We start from the raw sequence: 19,340 nt of genomic DNA, 5'->3' as shown, positions 1-19,340 counted from the left end.
TTATTACCTATTACAGGCAAGTATGCAACAGTTTTCAATAATAGTTTGTCTAAGCAGAGACCAAGGAAACAGTGTGATAGTTTCCACACATTAAAAAGGCAAATTTTGAAATTCAAGTTGGCGGTTAATGCTACTCACAAACTTTTATGTAAAAAGATACTCTGTGCCAGAAAACCTCCAATTAAATAGCCCAGCATAAAGCCTATTGTGTTTTATACTGGAGACTTAGTTGAATGCCAGCTTATTCAGTTGTCAGACATTTTAGACCGAACCCTCACCATCTATGCCCTTCATCATCCTAATACATCTTTACTTGATATAAGCTCATATGGAGTTGTCCACCACCTGTTTTTGCTGCTGAAATATTTTCTGGCCTTTTACCATGGCCTAATGATAAACATCCATTACAGCTATGCCATACACACAAGCTATTGTTTGTGAGTATTATCACAAACAAGTAAGACCTTGAGGGGGGAGTATTCAGTTAGCCTGTGGAACATCGCGGGCAGCAAGATTTTTACAGAAATCTCTGCTGATTTTTCCATGCACCACATAGATGTGAGAGGAAAAATGAGCGTAAATTTTACTCTAATAACGATAAAAATGCACAGCGTCTAATTGAATCGCCCCCGAAACAAGATAAAGAATTATGGATGGGTGAGACAAGGAAAGACAACTCTACTGAATGGTGAGCTGTGACAGCAAAATTGGTAGCAGAGGTTTGAAACCAGAGCCTAAATGCTATTACAAATTATGTATTATGCTTGTATTTATATTAACATGCTTTCCCCTTTTTTTTTCTTTTTTATTTAAACTCTTTATTTAAAGAAGAAACAGGAAAAATACAGTCAACATAGTGAACATAACTATTAATAAACGAGGTGTCTCCTCTGTGTTTTATACATTTTATATCGGTGGGGTGGAGTAGGGGGGGGGGGAGAGAGAGAAGAGGGATGGGGGGTAGAAAGGCACAAATACTATTAACAATATTGCTAATAAGTAGACATGGAACATTGCTAGGAAAAGCTAAACCACACGATTAAATTGGCGAAAAAATAAGACATACGTTACTCACCAGCAGCGCGCCGTATTCAACCTAGGGGATCCGGAGGTGGCCCAGGAGCTATATTCCAACTGCGGGAGGGGGAGCCGCACTGGATAGAGAGCTGCGGCTTTCTAGTGAGTACCACGGGGCCCACACCTTATCAAAATTATGATTTATCATGAAGATAGCACGTTATACTCTCCATGCTTGCGACATGCCATATGTAGGACCGTAATTCCTGCATAGAGGGAGCCCTAGGGTCTTTCCAATGCTTTGCTATTAGGGATTTAGCAGCTGCGAAGATGTGGGAAATAAGCTTATTAGAAGGCGCGCTCTCAGGTATAGGGCGAGAGAGAAGTAATGACTAGAGGTCCTTGTTTATCTGTTGTTCTGACAGAGTTTATAAATGTAAGCACCATGTTCCAGAAAGGAACTATACGAGGGTAGGTCCACCATATATGTAGCATCGTACCCCTCTGGCCACATTCCCGCCAGCAATTCGGAGTGGCCGTGGGAAGCATTCGAGACATCTTATCAGGAGTATAGTACCACCTATAGTACACTTTATAGGCTGTTTCCTTAATTAATGTAGAGCTTGATCTCTTGGCAATCCCCTCCCTGATCTCCTCCCAGCATGAATCATCTGGAGGAGGTCCAAGGTTATTTTCCCATTCCCGCTCATGTCGGCCTGGGGTATCGAAGGTATATTCTATGAGCCAATTAGTGAGAGGGGAATGTAGACACATATACACAAAGGAAGTAAGGGTCCGGAGAACATCCTGCGGGGGGCAAAGACATAGCGAAGTGTCGGACCTGGAAGTACTAAAAAAAGCGGGTGAAACGGTTCAAAACTGTGGTGAAGCTCCGACATAGAAGCCCAAGTTTGATTAAGTGCCAGGTCCGAGACCACCCGTATTCCCGCACTTATCCAGTGTTTAAATTATTGTGTTGAATTGCCAGGAGGGAAGTGTGGGTTGCCTCAGAGAGGAGTCAGAGGTGAGATAGGGGAGGACAATTTATGTTTTGGCCCGGTATGAGTCCCAAAGGGGCAAACAGGATTTAAGAGCTTGAAGAAGGAGGCCCCAGAGTGATGCCATAGAAGGGACCCCAATATAGTGGGTCTCCAGGTCCACCCACGCTATGGACTGGTAAGGGGCATAGGTTTACCGCCACCTGGGTCAGATGGGATGCCAAATAATAAAATTTAATGTCTGGAAAGCCTCTGCCTCCCCGAGCCCGGGGCTTTTTGACCACTGCTACTGAGATTCTAGGGGGCTTGGCATGCCATACAAACTTTAGGAAGGAGGAATGCAAGTCTCTAAATACGGAGTCAGGAACCCTCACCGGAAGAGTCTGGAAAAGATATAGAAGTTTAGGAATCAAGTTCATCTTGATAGCGATAATTCTCCCCAGCCACGATATGATATAGCTCCTCCAAGTCTCCAGTTCCTGCTTGATTTTAGTCAGAAGGGGGGGGGGGCAGGGAAGTTTTCCAGATATAATCTATCATAAGTTGAGGTGATGTAAACTCCAAGATATTTGATCTTATTCGCCTGCCAGCGTACTGCGAAATTGGTCTGTAAACTGGCCCTGAGGGAAGGGGAAGCACGGAGGAGCATGGCCTCTGATTTAACAAAATTAATTTTATAGCCTGAAAGGAGGCGATATTCATCCATAAGTTTATATAAGGCGGGTAGAGATTCCTGAGATTTTGTCAGAGAAAGAAGTATGTCATCAGCAAAGAGAGAAACCTTGAGTTCCCGCGGGCCCCACTGTCACACCAGAAATCGATGCCGTCTGTCTGATCATCGCTGCCAAGAGTTGTATCACTAGCGCGAATATTAAGGGCGATAGGGGGCAGCCCGGTCTTGTCCCATTGGAGAGGGAGAGAGGGTCAGATAAAGAGCCATTAACCAGGACCCTAGCTGAGGGAGAGTTGTAGAGGAAAGATACCCCGGTCAGAAATTCAGCTGAGAAGCCGTACGCCTACAGAGCAAGGGTCACAAATTCGAGAAGGTGTTCGAAATTCGATCGAATGCCTTCTCGGCATCCAGAGAAAGCATCATGGCCGGAAGACGTCTTTTGATTAATAATTTGAATAAGGTCTATCGCACGATGAGTAATTATCCCTAGCCTGGCGACCCGGGATGAAGCCCACCTGGTCATAGAGGATTAGATCCGTAAGGACTCCATTCAGGCGGGTGGCCAGGATCTTTGTGTAAATCTTAATGTTGACATTAAGAAGGGAGATGGGATGGTAGCTTGCACAGTCGCTAGGGTCCTTCCCCTCCTTATGTATGACTACAATACGCGCCTCTAACATCGATTTAGGGAAGGGGTCTTCATGCAAGACTGCATTGAACAGGGAGCGGAAGTGGGGAACCAGGGTCTGGGAAAATCTTTTATAGTAGGCTGCGGTGAAACCATCAGTCCCCGGGGCCTTGGAGGTCTTTTGGGCCTTGATAACTGCCAGTATTTCCTCCGATGTAATCTCCTCATTGAGTTGTTGATTAGGTTACTGGAAAGGGTAGGGAGATTCGCACGCCTCAAAAAAGCTGCTATAGTATCCGCAGGGGGAGAGCTCCCGGGATTCAGAGCGTCCAAATTATACAATGTAGAATAAAATTTCTGAAACTCGCGCCCTATCTGGTCAGGACTGTAAATGGGTGAGTCAGAAGGAGACTTCGGGGCCATAAAGTTGTTTTGAGATCTCTGAGCCCTCAGATGGGTAGCTAATCTGTCAGCTTTATCTCCCTTCTCGTAGAACGTTTGCCTCTGCCGTTTCAGGGCCGATGCAGTGGACTCCGAGAGAAGGAGGTTCAAGTCAGATCTCACCTTTAGGAGTTTGATCAGTACATCCTCATCTGGGGATAGTTTATGCTGTCTCTCCAGAGTCTGGAGTTGAATAGTTAATGATGCACGTTTGGAGATGGCCAACTTCTTATGGCGTGAGACCATGCTAATAAGATGGCCCCGCACTACTGCCTTATGGGCTTCCCAGAGGGTCATGGGGGAAGTATCGGGGAGGTCATTAAAGAGAAAATACTCCTCTAGAAGAGTCCGGAGCATTCTTTCCCCTTTTGACTTGTATTGAGTACCTTTTTAAAGACTGTCTGATTGCCTTCACCTCCCCTGCTGTCACTGTTCTCCGCCATAGGACATGTTGGCCCTTTGCCGCTTAGGGTGGGGGTGAGGGGTAAGTTACTGCTGAGGATAGCTGCTGTTTCACCTCACTACTCATCACATCTTTGTTTTTCCTAATGAGCAAGGGAGAGCTGAATGGTGTTGTTGTTCTCCCAGACATTCATGGTGTCACTTGAGCCTTGGACTCGCTGGTGTGCTTAGATTAGGGAGAGTGGCTGTTACCCAAATGGCAACCCAAACGCCTCATTTGAAAATTCAGTGTTGGACAGGCGGAAGGCCCGGAAGAGTGCAAGTATTCAGGAGATGTTCCCTGTAGACACTGATTTTTGGTAATCCATATCAAAGATGGGGTGCACTAGCCCCCAACCTTGGTGGTCTAATTATATATGAGCAAAATGCCAGACTAAATTTCCTGCTGGGTAGTCAGGTGCTTTCTGTACTCCCTGTTTCATTATTCCCAGATGCATGGCCAGAGGCTTAAATCATGCAGAAATCCCTGAGCCAGAGTGGGTCTAGTCCTTTATGCAGAATCTGTGATCTTTCTGTCAGTCAACCTCCGTATCTCCCTCCTTTGAAAGACCTCCTTATATGAGCTCCTTCTTTCAGCAGAGCCTGACAGAACTTTCTCTTCATCTTGTGTCTATTGGCTTTGGAAATCTTACTTGACCTTGTGCGTTGAATGGCGTTTTTCACCCAAAGTATGTTGTTCATCATCATCATCATCAGCTATTTATATAGCGCCTTATCTTGATTGCTCCTTTTCCGATAAAGGATCTGGACATGCGCTCAAGGTTCAGGTCTCTGCCCTCTTTTCAGCACCTGTTAGCTCTGCTTACAAATGTTTAGCAGGATTATTGTTATTTTTTTAAATTAAGGAGTGGGAAATGTTTGACTACCTTTGTTTCTCCTTTATCTCAGTGAACAGCTAGCTCTTTACCGTAGAAAACAGTCCTTCGTATAGTTTACAGTGTTTCAAATTAACCAGGTGTTGATAGTTGGTGCCTTCTTTGCGCCCTCATCACAAACCCAAAGAATGAGCGCTTCTTCCTTTGTCTGCGGATCTATCTCTCTGGCGCCTGAGAAGTTCCATAATTTGGACACCCTCTTTTACAAGTGTCATAGGGAGGTATGAGGTAGATCTCCTACTAGACCTGGAAAATAATCCAATGGGCGTGTTCCTTAGCAAAGGTGCATGTTCTGTGCTCTTTCCCCAACTTGCCATTTGGTAGTATGTTATGGGGTTTTGGTGGGTTAGGTTTGGAGCTGCAGGGGTCTCCACCCAGTCGGCTTTTTTCTACTGGTCTTCTAAAAGAAAAGTAAAAAAGATTTGGCTCTTATAGAGGATATTCAGTTCCTCCTGTTGTCAGGGGTGATTTTCCCAGCTCCAGAGGAGCAGAGAACTGTAGGTTCTAATTCACATCTTTATCGTTCAAAAGTTGGGTTTTACTTTTCTGACCCAGATTCAAGATAGTCTTTTTAAGGTCTCTTATAAAATGTATGGAATAAGATGAATTTCTAGCTTCCATGGATGTAAAGGATTCGTACCTTCGCATCCAGATCTGGGTGGAAGGCAAGTCTTCTCAGATTCGTAATTTCCAATTCAGAGCCCTTCCCGTCATTTTGGCCACTACTTCCAAAGTATTTACAATTATGACGACAATGTGCTGCTCTCCAGGGATCAAAGGGAGTAGCGGTGGCCCTCTATCTAGGCATCCTCCATTTAGAAGACTGACATCCTTTCTTCAGACCCACCTACAAGTAATAACCAAGAGTCTGGAGGTTTAATGAGTGGATTATAAAGTATCAAATGCCAGATTACATTGTTGGGTCTCTTCTTTGACACCAGACTGCATAGAGTCTTCTTGCCAGAGGAAAACATGCTTCCGGTCCATATGCTGGTGAGATATGTCTTATTCCGAAGACCTTTCTTCTGTACATGAAGCTTCAGGGGAAAACGGTGTCCACTTTCGAAGCGATGCAGTTTGCATACTTCCACTCAGACTCAAAACAAAATTCTAGCCAAATGGTGCAGGTATTATCTACGATTAGCCTCACAGTTCATCAGGCTGTCGCCTTAAACTCGCCAGTAGTGGCTGAAAGCTCAACAGGGGGGCCGTCCCTTCACCATCTGGCACTGGACCTTATAGACTACAGATGCCAATCTATGGGGATGGGAACTGTGACTATGCAGCTTGAGCTGCAAGGTATTTGGTAGCGCAAGGAAGTGAAGCTTCCCATCAACGTGTTCGAACTCAGAGCAGAAACAAATGCTCATTCCTAAAAGGCAGAGCAGTTTGAGTTAAATCTGAACACCTTGGCTGTGGCATACATAAATCATCAGGGAGGCAGTAGAAGCTTCCTAGTGATGGAGTCTTCCAGCATTTTAACATGAGTGGAACGGAGGGTGGAGAATTGGGTGACAGACTTTATGAACAGGCTTCACATTCATCCCCGGGGATTGGTCGCTTCACCCAGAGGTCTTCCGTCAGATCTTGGAAGGGTGTTATCATCCGGAGGTAAATTTGATGGCCTTTTGTCATGCTTTCCAGAGTACTGAAGAAGGTCAAACGAGAAAAAGTCCAATAATCCTTGTAGCTCAGGATTTGCCAAAAATATTCTGGTACTCTGACATTCTAACGATGGCGACTGGACCAGCATGGATACTTCCTTTTAAGGGACAATTTACTAAGCCATGGTCCCCATCTACACCAAGACTTAGCTTGTTTGACTTTAGCTTTGTGGTTGTTGAAGACCTTATTCTTAGAGCTAAGGATATCTCTGAAAAGGTCATCCAAACCTTGCTTAAGTCCAGGAACTGGTCTCGGTGAAAAGCATGGATAGGGAGAGGAAAACAGACTTTTCTTCTGATAGTCCCTCATGCTCAGCTGCTGTGCATTCCTCTGGCATTTTGGGATCCCAACTTGCTCCTTTTGGCCTTGTAACTCCTACTGTTCGAGCTGTCGGACACTGTTGACCTTAAGTTCCTTAAATGGAAGAAAATGTTTCTTCTGACCATCTTCTTGGCGAGGAGAGTTTCTGAGTTTGGTGCTCTATCCTGCAGATCACTGTTTCTGCCATTCCATGATAATAGGGCTGTCCTGCATATACTAGACCATCTTTCCAGTCTAAGGTGGTGTCTAGGTTCTACCAGGACATTGTTATCCCCATCTCTAGGAAAAAGTAGACCCTGGGAAGGGGATGAGAATCTTCTTATGCTGAATGTGGTCAGATTACTGAAGTTCTATATGGAAAGGAATCTCCTGGTCTCATACGACGTGCAGACGAGGTCGGCCAACAGCAAAGCAGACCAATGCCAGATCGATTACAGCAGAAATTCAACAGGCTTATATCCACACTGGGAAACCGGTTCCAGAGAACATTACAGCTCTCACTACCAGATTGGTGAGTTGTACCTGGGCTACGCGGCATGTAGCTTCGGCCGAGCAGCTGTGTCATTCGGCCACCTGGTCATCAATGCATACCTTCACTAAATTTTATTGGTTCATTGTTTTTAACTCCAAAGAAGATAGCTTTGGATGAAAGGATTTGCACACAGCTTTGTCTGCAACTGCCCTTCCTGCAGCTGGGGTAGCTTTGGAATGTCCCCAAGGTGGCAGTGTCCCCAAATAGTATGAAAGAGAAAAGAGGGGTTTTGGTACTCGCTTTGAATCCATTTGGGACACGATGTGCTCACACCCTTATGCTCCTTTTGTTGCTTGTTTTTTTTTTGTTACATTAGCTATTTCAAATGTTATGTTTGTGGTGTGTGTGTGTTTAATTTCAGGGTTTCCACTATTTCTCTTTCCTATGGGGCTTTGTTCGTTATATCTGAAGGGTTTATAGAGTGGAGTAGCTTCTTATTTTGTACAGTATAATGTTCTAAGTGTCTAGCTCCTGGATCAGCCTCTAAAAACCCATGGTAGCAGTGTCCCCCCAAATGGATCTGGGGAAATAGATTTAAAGTACCAAAAATCATCTTCTGTGCGCATTACACAGTACAAAGAAACTGTAACTGTGTGTTTTGGCAAACGATGTTTGCAGCATCTGGATATACTAAGGGGGAATTCAATTAGATGCGATGTTCCCTCATGACCACAGGATTTTTACAGAAATTTCCGCTGATTTTTACTTGCACCCTATAGTGGTATGAGGAAAAATGAGCAGCCACATTGCGGCTAATTGAATTCGCCCATGAGATTTGCATGTTTCTTTGACAACTTGAGTAATTTTATCTTTTATCTTCTCTCCACAGGGGTATACCTGTCTAAATTTTCTGATTTAGTGCAAGCCAACCCTTTAGAATCAGGCGCATCTGGCAGTATCTTCATATTTAAAGTAATCAAGGTAAATATACGGCTAATCGCTGGAAGTAAATTACTATATTTGGACACCATAAAAGTTCACCTTTTTTGTCGTTCACATTTTTACACGCATGCTTTCTGAAATTGAGATCCACTTCAATTTCTTGAACCCTGACTTTGAAGGGCTGTTGCCGATGAGAAGTTTGGACAAAAGGAAATTGTGTGGATGATCACTTAAACTGAAATATTAATGTTACTGCCCATAGATATGTGCAAATGCAGATAATCAGTTTACATTTGCCAGAGACAAACAGCAAGAATAACTGAGGTGATAGTCAAAAGGACCATTTATAGCCATGGTAACTGCTCCTTACCACGTAAAAGGGACTTTAATGCACTGTAAAATGTGAAAAGGTGGGAACAGTTGCTAAAGAGTGTTCACGAGCGCTCACTCGTGATGCTGCCTAGTTTATATAGAAGATACCACCAACCCTTCAATGAAATGTTACATACCCAGGGCCAGTGCTAGGGTCCACGGCGCCCTAGGCATTTTTAAAAAAGCGGCGCCCCCCACCGCAAAAATCGCCTCCCTCCTCTCCTTACCTTGTCTCACCACCGCCGCCTCTCTGCTCCGTCTCCTCCCCTCCACTCACTGACACTAGTAAGTGGAGGGGAGGAGACGGAGCAGAGAGGCGGCGGTGGTGACAAAATAGCCTCCCCCCCTCCCCGTGCATCTGAATGCTGTGCGGCGGCCGTGACAGGTATGGTCAGCGGTCGCCGCACAGTTTTAAAGTCTTTTAGTTTTCTGTCGCGCCCTCCAGAGCCCGGCGCCCTAGGCAAGTGCCTAACCTTGCCTAATGGGAGCGCCGGGCCTGTACATACCACAACAATATAAACACTGGCACTTCACATAACAATATTAAATATATAATAATGATTACCCTACAATCAGTCCAATCTCAGTGTAGTGACGTTCACTCATTTTATATTACATTCTTCAATGTATTTTTCTCTTTTATATAAAGCCTTTAATCCACTCTTTTTATTATAGTATGAAAAGTATATATAGTGTGCAATATCTAAAAATTAATCATACTTTGCCCCATGCAACTCTTATCCAATGAAAAACATGTGCTGGTGCAATCAAAAACCTCAAGACATGAATGAAATGTGAAATCATACGCTCAATCTGACTCTCAGTTATACTCGTATAGATTCAAATGATATGGTTGGATACTTTCAGAGTCTCTAGAGCTTAGAAAAACAATAATGAAATTCTAGAACCGCAGGATGTATCTCTTATAATTTAAATTGCACTCACTTGCGGACAAATTTGTGTCAGCCTAAATTATATATTTGACTGTGGTGCACTTGCTCTTGGTACACCCTTCCATTTCTATCAATAGTTTTATTTTTGACTTCTCAAAGGATGCAAACATTGCACAGTGTATTAAATATTATAATGTTATTAATATTTAATAATACTCAATATAAAGTGGTTAAAAACACTCACAAGTGATATTACAAAAAGCTTTTGCCTTAAAACAACAATTTGCACTGTGGTAATGCTAGTTTTTCCCCCAACAATGATGTACATTAAAACCAATGAATTGGATAACATTGATTTACTACAATGACATCTAGGGGAATGGTGTGGGATATATTAGACAGCAAGTGAACAGTCAGTTCTTGATGTGTTTGAAGCATAAAAAAATTGGCAAGCGTAGAGATCTGAGCGATTTAGGGTGCTTTTTGTGATGGCTAGACAATTGGGTATCTCCATAATGGCAGGTCTTATGTGGTGGTCCTGATATGCACTCGTTAGTAGCTACTAAAAGTGAATGAAGGACAGGGTCATGGGTCATTGATGTATGTGCGGAGCAAAGGCTAGCCCATCTGATCCAATCCCACAGAAGAGCTACTGTAGCACTAATTGCTGAATAAGTTAATGCTGGTTGTGATAGAAAGGTGTCCGAACACACAGTGCATGGCAGCTTTCTGTGTAGCTGCAGACCGGTCCATGCTGACCCCTGTCCACCGCCCAAAGTGCCTAGAATGAGCAAGTGAGCGCCAGAACTGGACCATAGACTAATGGAAGAGGATGGCCTGGTCTGATGAATCACATGTTGCATCATTTAAGACGGCCGGGTGCGTATGCATTGTTTACCTTGGGAAGAGATGGCACCATGATGCACTATGCGAAGAAGGCAAGCCGACATAGACAGTGTGATTCTCTGGGCAATGCGATGCTGGGAAAACTTGGTAAGTGTCTAAGTAACATCTACATGAATGTCATGACCCATCTACCTAAACATTGCTGCAGACCAAGTACACCCCTTCATGGCAATGGTATTCCCTGATGACTGGCCTCTTTCAGCAGGATATTGCACCCTGCAAAAATTGTTCAGGAATTGTTTGAGGAACATAAATTTAAGGTGTTGACTTGGCCTTCAAATTACCCAGATCTTATTTCGATCAAGCATCTATGAGATGTGCTGGAAAAACAAGTCCAAGTCATGGAGCACCCACCTTGCAGCTTACAGGACTTAAAGGATCTGCTGCTAACGTCATGGTGCCAGATACCACAGGACACCTTCAGAGGTCTTATGTTACAAAGCAAAAGAATATAATCAGGCCAAATATATGAAACCGATGAATATTGCTTAGTTTCTTTTTTACCTTTTAACAAATAAATAATTTGAAGAAACTATAAAAAAAAATTGAAAAAATTAGACAGAACAAAGAGGGAGTGGATTGCATATATGAGGGGTAAGCAAGGTAAAAACTAGTATATTGAGAAAATGGATTGTATGAGCTTGAAGGTTAGGTGGAATCTCGCTACACTAATTTTTTATTTTTTTTGTCATGCATTTGACATGCCTACAGTGAATGTGCAGCTGGTAGTTGTATACATGTGAACTAACCCTGTTAAGTTGCATAAATATCAAGTGTAGTGGTGCTAGTTACATACATTCTTTGAGGGGTCTATGTAGTTTTTGAAAACTACTGAGCATCAACACCGATTTTGTGTCCATTTATTTAGATATGTTTTGCCAAGGCAAAAAGCAGTTGCTGCTCTTCCCCAGTTTTCTGTAAGTGGTGAGAGTTTCTTGTTAGAATGCATTAGTACAAAAGTGCGAATTCCATGTAACTTTAGCATGATTGTTCTGGGATAGATTCAATGTGTGAATGTAGCATAGCTGGTACTGCAAATTGGGATCAGTGCACACTAGTGTTCACTGTGAGTGCTAGACAAACCATGTTTGCAGAATTTCCCATTGTCTTCAATTCATAATCTGCTTCTTGAAAGTTGGCATTTACTGATGGCTCCATAGGTTTCAATGATCATTGTTTGCAGGACAGGTTATAATGTGTTAATCTTATAAACAGTCCATTTCATGCAAGGTGGCACACTCCTACATATGATGACCTCAAACAAGTATCTACCTTTTTAATGTTTTAAATTCAATTTTGCAACTTAAAATTTTAATTATTTTAGAAAAGCAATACTGGTTTTTTTATGCACCTCCAAATGTAGAATATTATTTTATTTATTTTTAACAATGCATTGTTCGTTTTGTCTTGGGTTAAGATTTGTTTTATTGGCTTGTATGTAATTCGGCTTGAGCGTGGTGCCATATCTATTATAAAGTACATTAATGTAGTAATTTTTTAACTGTTTTGTTTATAGGGGAAAATGAAAGCCATTTATGATAACTTTAGGAATAATCAGGATTCACTCACTGGTAATGGAAACTTGGATCCAGCCCCTAAACACGAGTGTCATGTGTTAAAGAACTTGAACGCAGTTACATCATTGCTAAGCTACAGGGCATTTGAACGCACTCAGGTATGAATCCATTAACCTGCAGTCTTTTAGAGATTATTTTTGTTACAGAGAACAATAACAAACCAATATCAAACTGTGGTTTCCTACAAACACTGAATGATAGAGAAGCACCCCACACCCAAAGCAGGATATTGTACTTCTCTAATGAACAGAACAATTAGTGTTTTGGACAGATTACGTTACATCTAACCACTTCAGTTATTTAAGGTATATTTGGTAGTTTGGTATTACTTAAAGTCCATATTGGATTCATTTATTGTCTGAAAGTGACTTAACTAGTTTAAAAAGTCTTTCAACTTTCCATAACTTTCCAAACATTGCAATGCCAGTCAAATATATTTTATTATCGTAGATTTAGTTACGGCCCTTGTGTTCTGGTTTTCCTAGAAGAGTACCCATTTTGTTTCTCAGCCAATTTGTTTATTTTCTCTTAATTCTGTCTGGGTTTGTAAAATGGTTTTGAGAACCAAGTACAGGGTAACCTTTACGGTGTGATCAAACTTCATATCAAGTTTTCCATTTGCAAATTTTTGTAGCACTAAACCTGTTTTAATGTGACTGACATATCCATTGCATAATGAGGAGGAAAAAGTACTGTATGGTTTTGTATTATATACCTAAAATTCACACAAGAAGCAATGTCAAAGCTAATGTCTTGATATAGAAAATCTGCTCACAGCTACATCTTTATATATGATCTTAGAATGTATTTTCCTGTCTCTTAGTATTATTTTTACGAGTATGGCTTTGATGAGATTCTCAAAAGGCCTCGACATGTGTGCCCATATGCAGTTGTGTCATTTGGCTACAAGGTTGATCAGAAACCAAGGCAATCATCATCACCTCTTCCAGGGTAAGTGACTTATTTCCATAGTGTTTCTGTATACATCCTGTTATTTAAAGAGGACTGATTTACAATAACCAATTCCAGTGATCCTGGTTAACAGTATGCATGCTGACGAAGTGTAGCAGCTCTGTGCAAGGAATTATAACAGTTCAAGAGTATCGTTTTTGTGTCTCATTTGACATAACTTATTGTCATTATTTTATAAGGGTTATATAAAGAGAAACTAACTAATGCTAGGTTAATAATTTCTTGCTATTTTCGGAGTCCTGTTTTTTTTTCTGTTTAAGTCAGTTCTCTGATTCGGTGCAGTGCTTGCGAATTGTTTGAATTGGTTTTCTGGTTGCATCAAGTTATCAACATTACAATCATGATATACTAGCACAAAGAATACCAATTGATGCAGAATATCTAATAGAAAAATGATGTGGCCCTAACTGTAGTAAATAAGGACAGTGTACAAACGGATTAGTGTGTGGATCTCAATTTAACCAGCAGACCTTTCATCTTGACATGGAGAGGAGATTGGGCCATAGTGTCTTTGTCCACAACAGATTCCAATAAACTGCAGTTTTTTTTGTTTGTTTTTTTTAACATAGATTTTTTTTCATAGGAACAATTGATACAATACTAATGTTAGATATAATACTGAATTGAGATATATATATATATATATATATATATATATATATATATATATATATATATATATATATATATATATCTCTCTATAATATAAATGTCTAGTGGCGTGTGTTAGTCTGTCTGGGTGTGTGTGGAAAAAATAAAACCAAGCTGCAGCGCCACATGCTGGGCGGAGTTATACACTGACCTACTAAATTCTTAGTGTGTGTGGAAAAAAAAATTCAGAAAGGGCTGAAATTTGGTATACTAAGATGTTTTTAATTTGTTAATTTAATTTGTTAATTGTTAAAAGTGTTTATAAAGATTTTAAAAAATATATATATATTTCTTGAAGGAGAAGTGACAGTGGGGAGTGGTTGGTGGTTGCCGGGGGTGACAGTGGGGAGTGGTTGGTGGTTGAGGCCTGGGCTATGGCCCAAATGCATGACACAAGTTAACCCGTGCATGATAATCATGCATTCTAGTCAAATCAAGCTACTTAAGGTCTTAAAAAGGTTCTTGCCCAGGCCTCCTCAGGGGAAGAGCGTTACTTCCCGACGCAAGCGCCCTTTTTAATGTGTGTTCATAAGGTAAAATTACCTCACGAAAATGAGTTTGAGCCCTCAGCTCATAAATTTAGCCTTTACTACCCCTCCCACGGGGAGAAGGGGGGATGATGTAAGTTAACTGACTTCACTATTCTAATTTTTTTGTCAAATAATGTCAGTATACCAAATTTCAGGTCAATTGGATGAGCCCTTTCTGAGAAAATAGTTTTTTCCACACACACTAACACACTCCGCTAGGCTTTTACTTTTATATATTAGATAATGCTAAGAATTTAGTAGGTCAGTGTATAACTCCGCCCAGAAGGTGGCGCTGCAGCTTGTTGGTTTTTTTTTCCACACACAGACTAACACACGCCACTAGGCTTTTATATTATAGATATTATAATATTATACACAATACTAAATTTAGGCAGTAGATGACAGGGCAGTTCCCCGAGTATTACATGTAAATGGTATGTGTCATATACAGTACATTGTAACCCTTGCATTATAGAAATGCTTATTCACTGTAGCAAAACATTACAACTATATATACATTGTATTTGCAAGTGGTATTTGTAGATGTCTAGTACAACATTGTCTAGGATTGTGTAAGGCTCACTTTTCTTAAGTCTGAGCTGCAAAATCTTAACAGTATGTGAAGTGATACCTAAAGTTACAACACAGTGACAATATATAAATTCAGCAAATAATTCCAGATTTAAGAACACATCTTCAGACAGCTGCAGTTTCAGAAGGGCGGCTTTCTAGCTTGTTTATTTCACATGATAGGTAAGGTTAGAGTGCAGAGTGTAACAAATAGTCCCAGCTTGCAAAAAAATCTGGAGTGTCTAAATCAGTATTATGTTACCCCTCTGAAATAGTAGCTTTACAGTTGACTGTGGCTTGATTTGCTTCTTTTATGTTTTTTTTGGGTTTTTTTAATCTGTACTACCACCAAGTGCAGAGTTGTAGTGCTCCTGCCTTTCTCCACCCTCCTTCCTACCAGAGTTTTTAGGCCCCTCTTTATCCTGTGTCAAATTGGTTGGCAATATTTGTCAGTTCTGTATTAACCAGTGGAGCACCAGGAAAAAAACAACTGCCTGTAGCCACCCCAGAGGCTTAGACTAGGAACCTTTTATTTGAATGCCCTGAACTGCAACTTTATGTGATAGGATTCATTTTCTGGATGAAAAAGAATAAATATTGCATTGAAATAGCTAAAATTTATTTTTATTTTGTAATAGGGCTGTTAGCTTCACCTCTGATCGGTACAATGGTACGTATTGCCTTTAAAATGCCTTAACATGTATATTTTGAATTTAAAAATTTGTAATCAGTATTTGAACATGGGATTTGTAATGAGCTCTAATCTGATGCTGCCTACTGTATCTGTGTGTGTATGTATATCTGTGTGTATGTATATATGTGTGTATAATCCACCATAATGAATATTCACTCAATAGTCCAGTTGACCTGAAGTAATGCTATAAAACAAAAACAGGAGAGTGCAGTATAATGAAGTATATTAGTACACCTTCAAGTAATTCAATAGAAATCTGCATACATATTAAGTAAAATAATGATGTCTTGCCAGAAGCCAGGATTCATCAATAATTACTTCATGGCTCTAGTAATGACCTAGGATTGTTTCCAGGAATTCCTAAACCTGCCCACCAATAAAGGGAAGCAAGGGACGAATGAGAAGGATAGCCACAAAGATCCTGTATGTATAGGAATACCTTTTTTATTCACTATATAAAAACAATAGTGAATGCTCTTACATCAGTAAAACATTTCATGAGCTTATTGGTATCTGGCAGCTCTTGATCCTCAAACTCATGTTGCCGGTTCTGGCACATGAAAATGGGTCTCATTGGAATCAAGAGTGTAGACCGACGAAAAAGTAAGATCACAATGTAGACTGGTGTGTGGGAGGTTACCCCACATGTTTTGTATAATAACTTTCTCAGGGGTGTGTATATGTGTGTGTGTGCGTCCCACAGCGGCATAGAGCCTTGACCCCCCCCCAGGAATCATACAAAGTGTATCCTGGCATTATGATACACATGGTGTTAGGAGTGTTGCACTGAACACACCACCTCTTAAAGGATATTTATTACTTTATTGTTTTATGTTGCAATTTGTTCACAATAGCAGGGTTAAGGATGAATGTTCATGGGTTTTTTTTTGTTTTTTTTTTCCCTACAGACCGCAATTTCATATTATGGAGAGGGCAGCTTCTGAGTAAAGGAAAGCTCCTGTGCTATGCTTCTCTTAAATCGACAAATGGCCCATTTTTTCCTTACAAACTGTAAGTGCACTAATTTGTATTTGTTCTTTTAAAGGCAGAACCCACTCAGTGGAGGCAATTTTTAAAGAGCACATGATAAACACTGCAAAATACTTTGGTTTTGCTCTAATAAATTTGAATGGTCTGCCCACTGCATTTTAAGGTGCACACCTTCTATCTCATCTTGGAAATGGCTGTGCACTGCATAATCAAATATTGTTCTGCACTTCCATACTTTGGTTGGAATGTATGTTTTCCTACCAACTCCACCCACCTCAACATTAGACTGCTGCTTCACTACAAATGTAACCATCTTTGTCTGTAAATCTATATGCATCAGTGTAATCTCGGTGCATTTGTGCAAATTAAGTCTCGTAGTGGATGCAAAGCATCTTTTGCATTTCGGAGTAAACATTTTGTAATTGTTGTTCACTGAAACAGATTCAGATTTTTTTGAAAATTTTGTTTTCTATTTAAACATTGGTCAAATGTAATATTTTTTGTTACCTAGAGCGGAAAAAATTGACTTGGAAATTGTCATGCGCTTAGAACAAATTAAAAAGAGAATTCCATCGTTGTTGTTCTATAAAGAAACTCATAAGACCAAGGAAGGTATGTAAAGTACAGTACTGGAATTACTTGTAGACATACTTTAGACTTATTTATGTAAGGTTACATTAATGAATTCTCCCCTCCATTTTTTATTGCAATTTTGACAGTTGTAAAAGGTGGGCTATGTAGCAGCCTTTATGAAGTGTCTGACAAGACAAGGACTGGAAACGACTTGCAGGGCTTGTTACAAAAATTGGAAAAAGAAAAACTGGTAAGGCTGGTTTTGTTTAAATGTTTAGTTGTTTTACAGGTACCACTGATGTAATTTCAGGTTATATTAGCAAAGTGGACTTTTCAACTCATGACACAGCATGGACAGACCTTTTGTAGGCTGACCAAATATTCAATCCAGTTCATTATGAGCTAGGAACATCATAAAGGTTTGAATCACACATTTACTTTTACCTTGGTGACATCTCTAATTCCTAGTGAATTTGTAGGCTGTGTTGTGGTTTGGTTTTGCCCCAAAAAAAGAACTGCCTCTAGTGTCTGCAGGTTCACTTTAAGAGCTCTTGATATCTTAATTATTATAGTGATCCTATAATCCAAATACGTAATTTTGCTGTAAACACTTTTCTATAATTATCCACAGTTTTGAAGCTTTTTATTGTATTGCCAAAATTTCCTCCTAGTGTATTTTTAATACTGCCAATTGACAAGTCATTGGCTATTGTCAGCGTTATTCAGAGTAGTCAAGTTATTTTATTCATGCATACTATGTTCATTATAATCTGGAAGAAAGCTGGACTGCAACTGGTTAGCAGACATATCAATTACTGGCTATCTGGTCATTGACTTTTAGTGCTGTTAGGTCTTATTTATTGACAAATATTGATCTATAGCAGTATGTCAAACAGTACTGAAATAATTATATTTCTCATTCATCCATTGGGGCCACTGGAACACTAGGTATAGAGTGCTGAGGCAGGAGCTTGGGCACTTAAATGTACCTGCAAAAACTCAAGATTCTCACCTTCCATACCCCTATTGACTGTCTGGGAACCCCAGTTTTCTTTCTTGCCCTCTTGAGCTAGGTGCTTTCTTATGGTAGCCGGGGATTCCTGTAGTGGGCTGCGGAGGTATTGCCATTAGTTCTTCCTCCTGTTAACTTGCTCCCAGTGTTTGATTGCTGTGGGGGACTGGATTTAAGTCGTGGACTCATCCCGTTGCGAGGACATGCATAGGAGAAGTGGATGCAGGTTGCTAGGAACTGGAGTCAGGTAAGTGCTTTTGGTCCAGGTAGCTCCACAACAGTCACATGATGGTGTTGGGGGGGAGGGGAGGGCTTATCTACTTCGGCCATCTTAGTGCTGGGCATTTGGAAGCTGGCACTTGCTATCCCTATCCAGCACCACCTTCTTGGTAGAGTATACTTCTCCATAACAATCCCTCTAAAAAGTTAGACACCGCAGCTCTCCCTCTTTACTTTGGGAGCATAGTGTCAGGAAGGTGATTTGTGACTGGATTTATTTCAGTGACTGTTGATCTGAACTTGTTTGTGTTTGCAGTCCACAGTGTGCTTGTCATTGTGCACTGCAGCTTTGCTCTGAACTTTGTCTATTTTGCAGTACACAGTGAACCTGTCAGTGCACTGCAGCTGTCCTCTATATGTCCTCTTAGCTTTCCTATTATGGCTGATAAAGGGGAATACATCTAAGGGTGTGCCTGAAAAGGAAACATCAGTGGTTTTATTTTTTCCAGGTGCTGCTCTCGCTTTTCTAGTGGCTAGTCAGGTGTTGACGCTGTATGTGCAGCTTGTGATGCAGACTGCTTGCAGCTGCTTTCCTGGCTGAAAAAGCTGAACCTGTCTGGGCATTGTCTTTGGCACGGTGCATTGCAGATCTTTTGCTGCTGTCTGCGGTTTTTTTTTGGGGGGGGGGGGGGTACACTCCTCCTGTCCCTTCTGGGGGAGTTGTAAAACGAAACTTTCCTATCTGTAGCGCATGGCCAAGGGTCTTTTGGCTCCGCTGCTGCAATTGCCGAATGAGCCAATGCAGTCTGGTCTGAAAAGGATAATGCTATGTGCCTCTAACTAGACAGGGGAAATAGGCCAAAGACTCTGGCCCTGAGGTTACTTCG

The 19,340-nt window shown here is 41.1% G+C and overlaps 1 protein-coding gene across 4 annotated transcripts in view; it reads left to right on the top strand.

Annotated features, from left to right (window-relative positions):
* The window catches only part of TASOR (transcription activation suppressor), a 66,560-nt gene that overhangs the window by 14,830 nt on the left and 32,390 nt on the right, over positions 1-19,340 (top strand). For all 4 annotated transcript variants that reach the window (XM_075183258.1, XM_075183259.1, XM_075183257.1 and 1 more), the window contains exons 5-11: positions 8,442-8,533; positions 12,182-12,340; positions 13,066-13,193; positions 15,604-15,635; positions 16,568-16,670; positions 17,161-17,261; positions 17,369-17,472. In XM_075183258.1, coding sequence (XP_075039359.1) covers positions 8,442-8,533; positions 12,182-12,340; positions 13,066-13,193; positions 15,604-15,635; positions 16,568-16,670; positions 17,161-17,261; positions 17,369-17,472 — 719 coding nt within the window. The remainder of the gene's footprint in view (positions 1-8,441; positions 8,534-12,181; positions 12,341-13,065; positions 13,194-15,603; positions 15,636-16,567; positions 16,671-17,160; positions 17,262-17,368; positions 17,473-19,340) is intronic.

The sequence above is a fragment of the Mixophyes fleayi genome, chromosome 8 (assembly GCF_038048845.1).
Source record: "Mixophyes fleayi isolate aMixFle1 chromosome 8, aMixFle1.hap1, whole genome shotgun sequence".
In the NCBI taxonomy this organism is placed as follows: domain Eukaryota; kingdom Metazoa; phylum Chordata; class Amphibia; order Anura; family Limnodynastidae; genus Mixophyes; species Mixophyes fleayi.
This window is presented reverse-complemented; position numbering and strand designations above follow the sequence as displayed.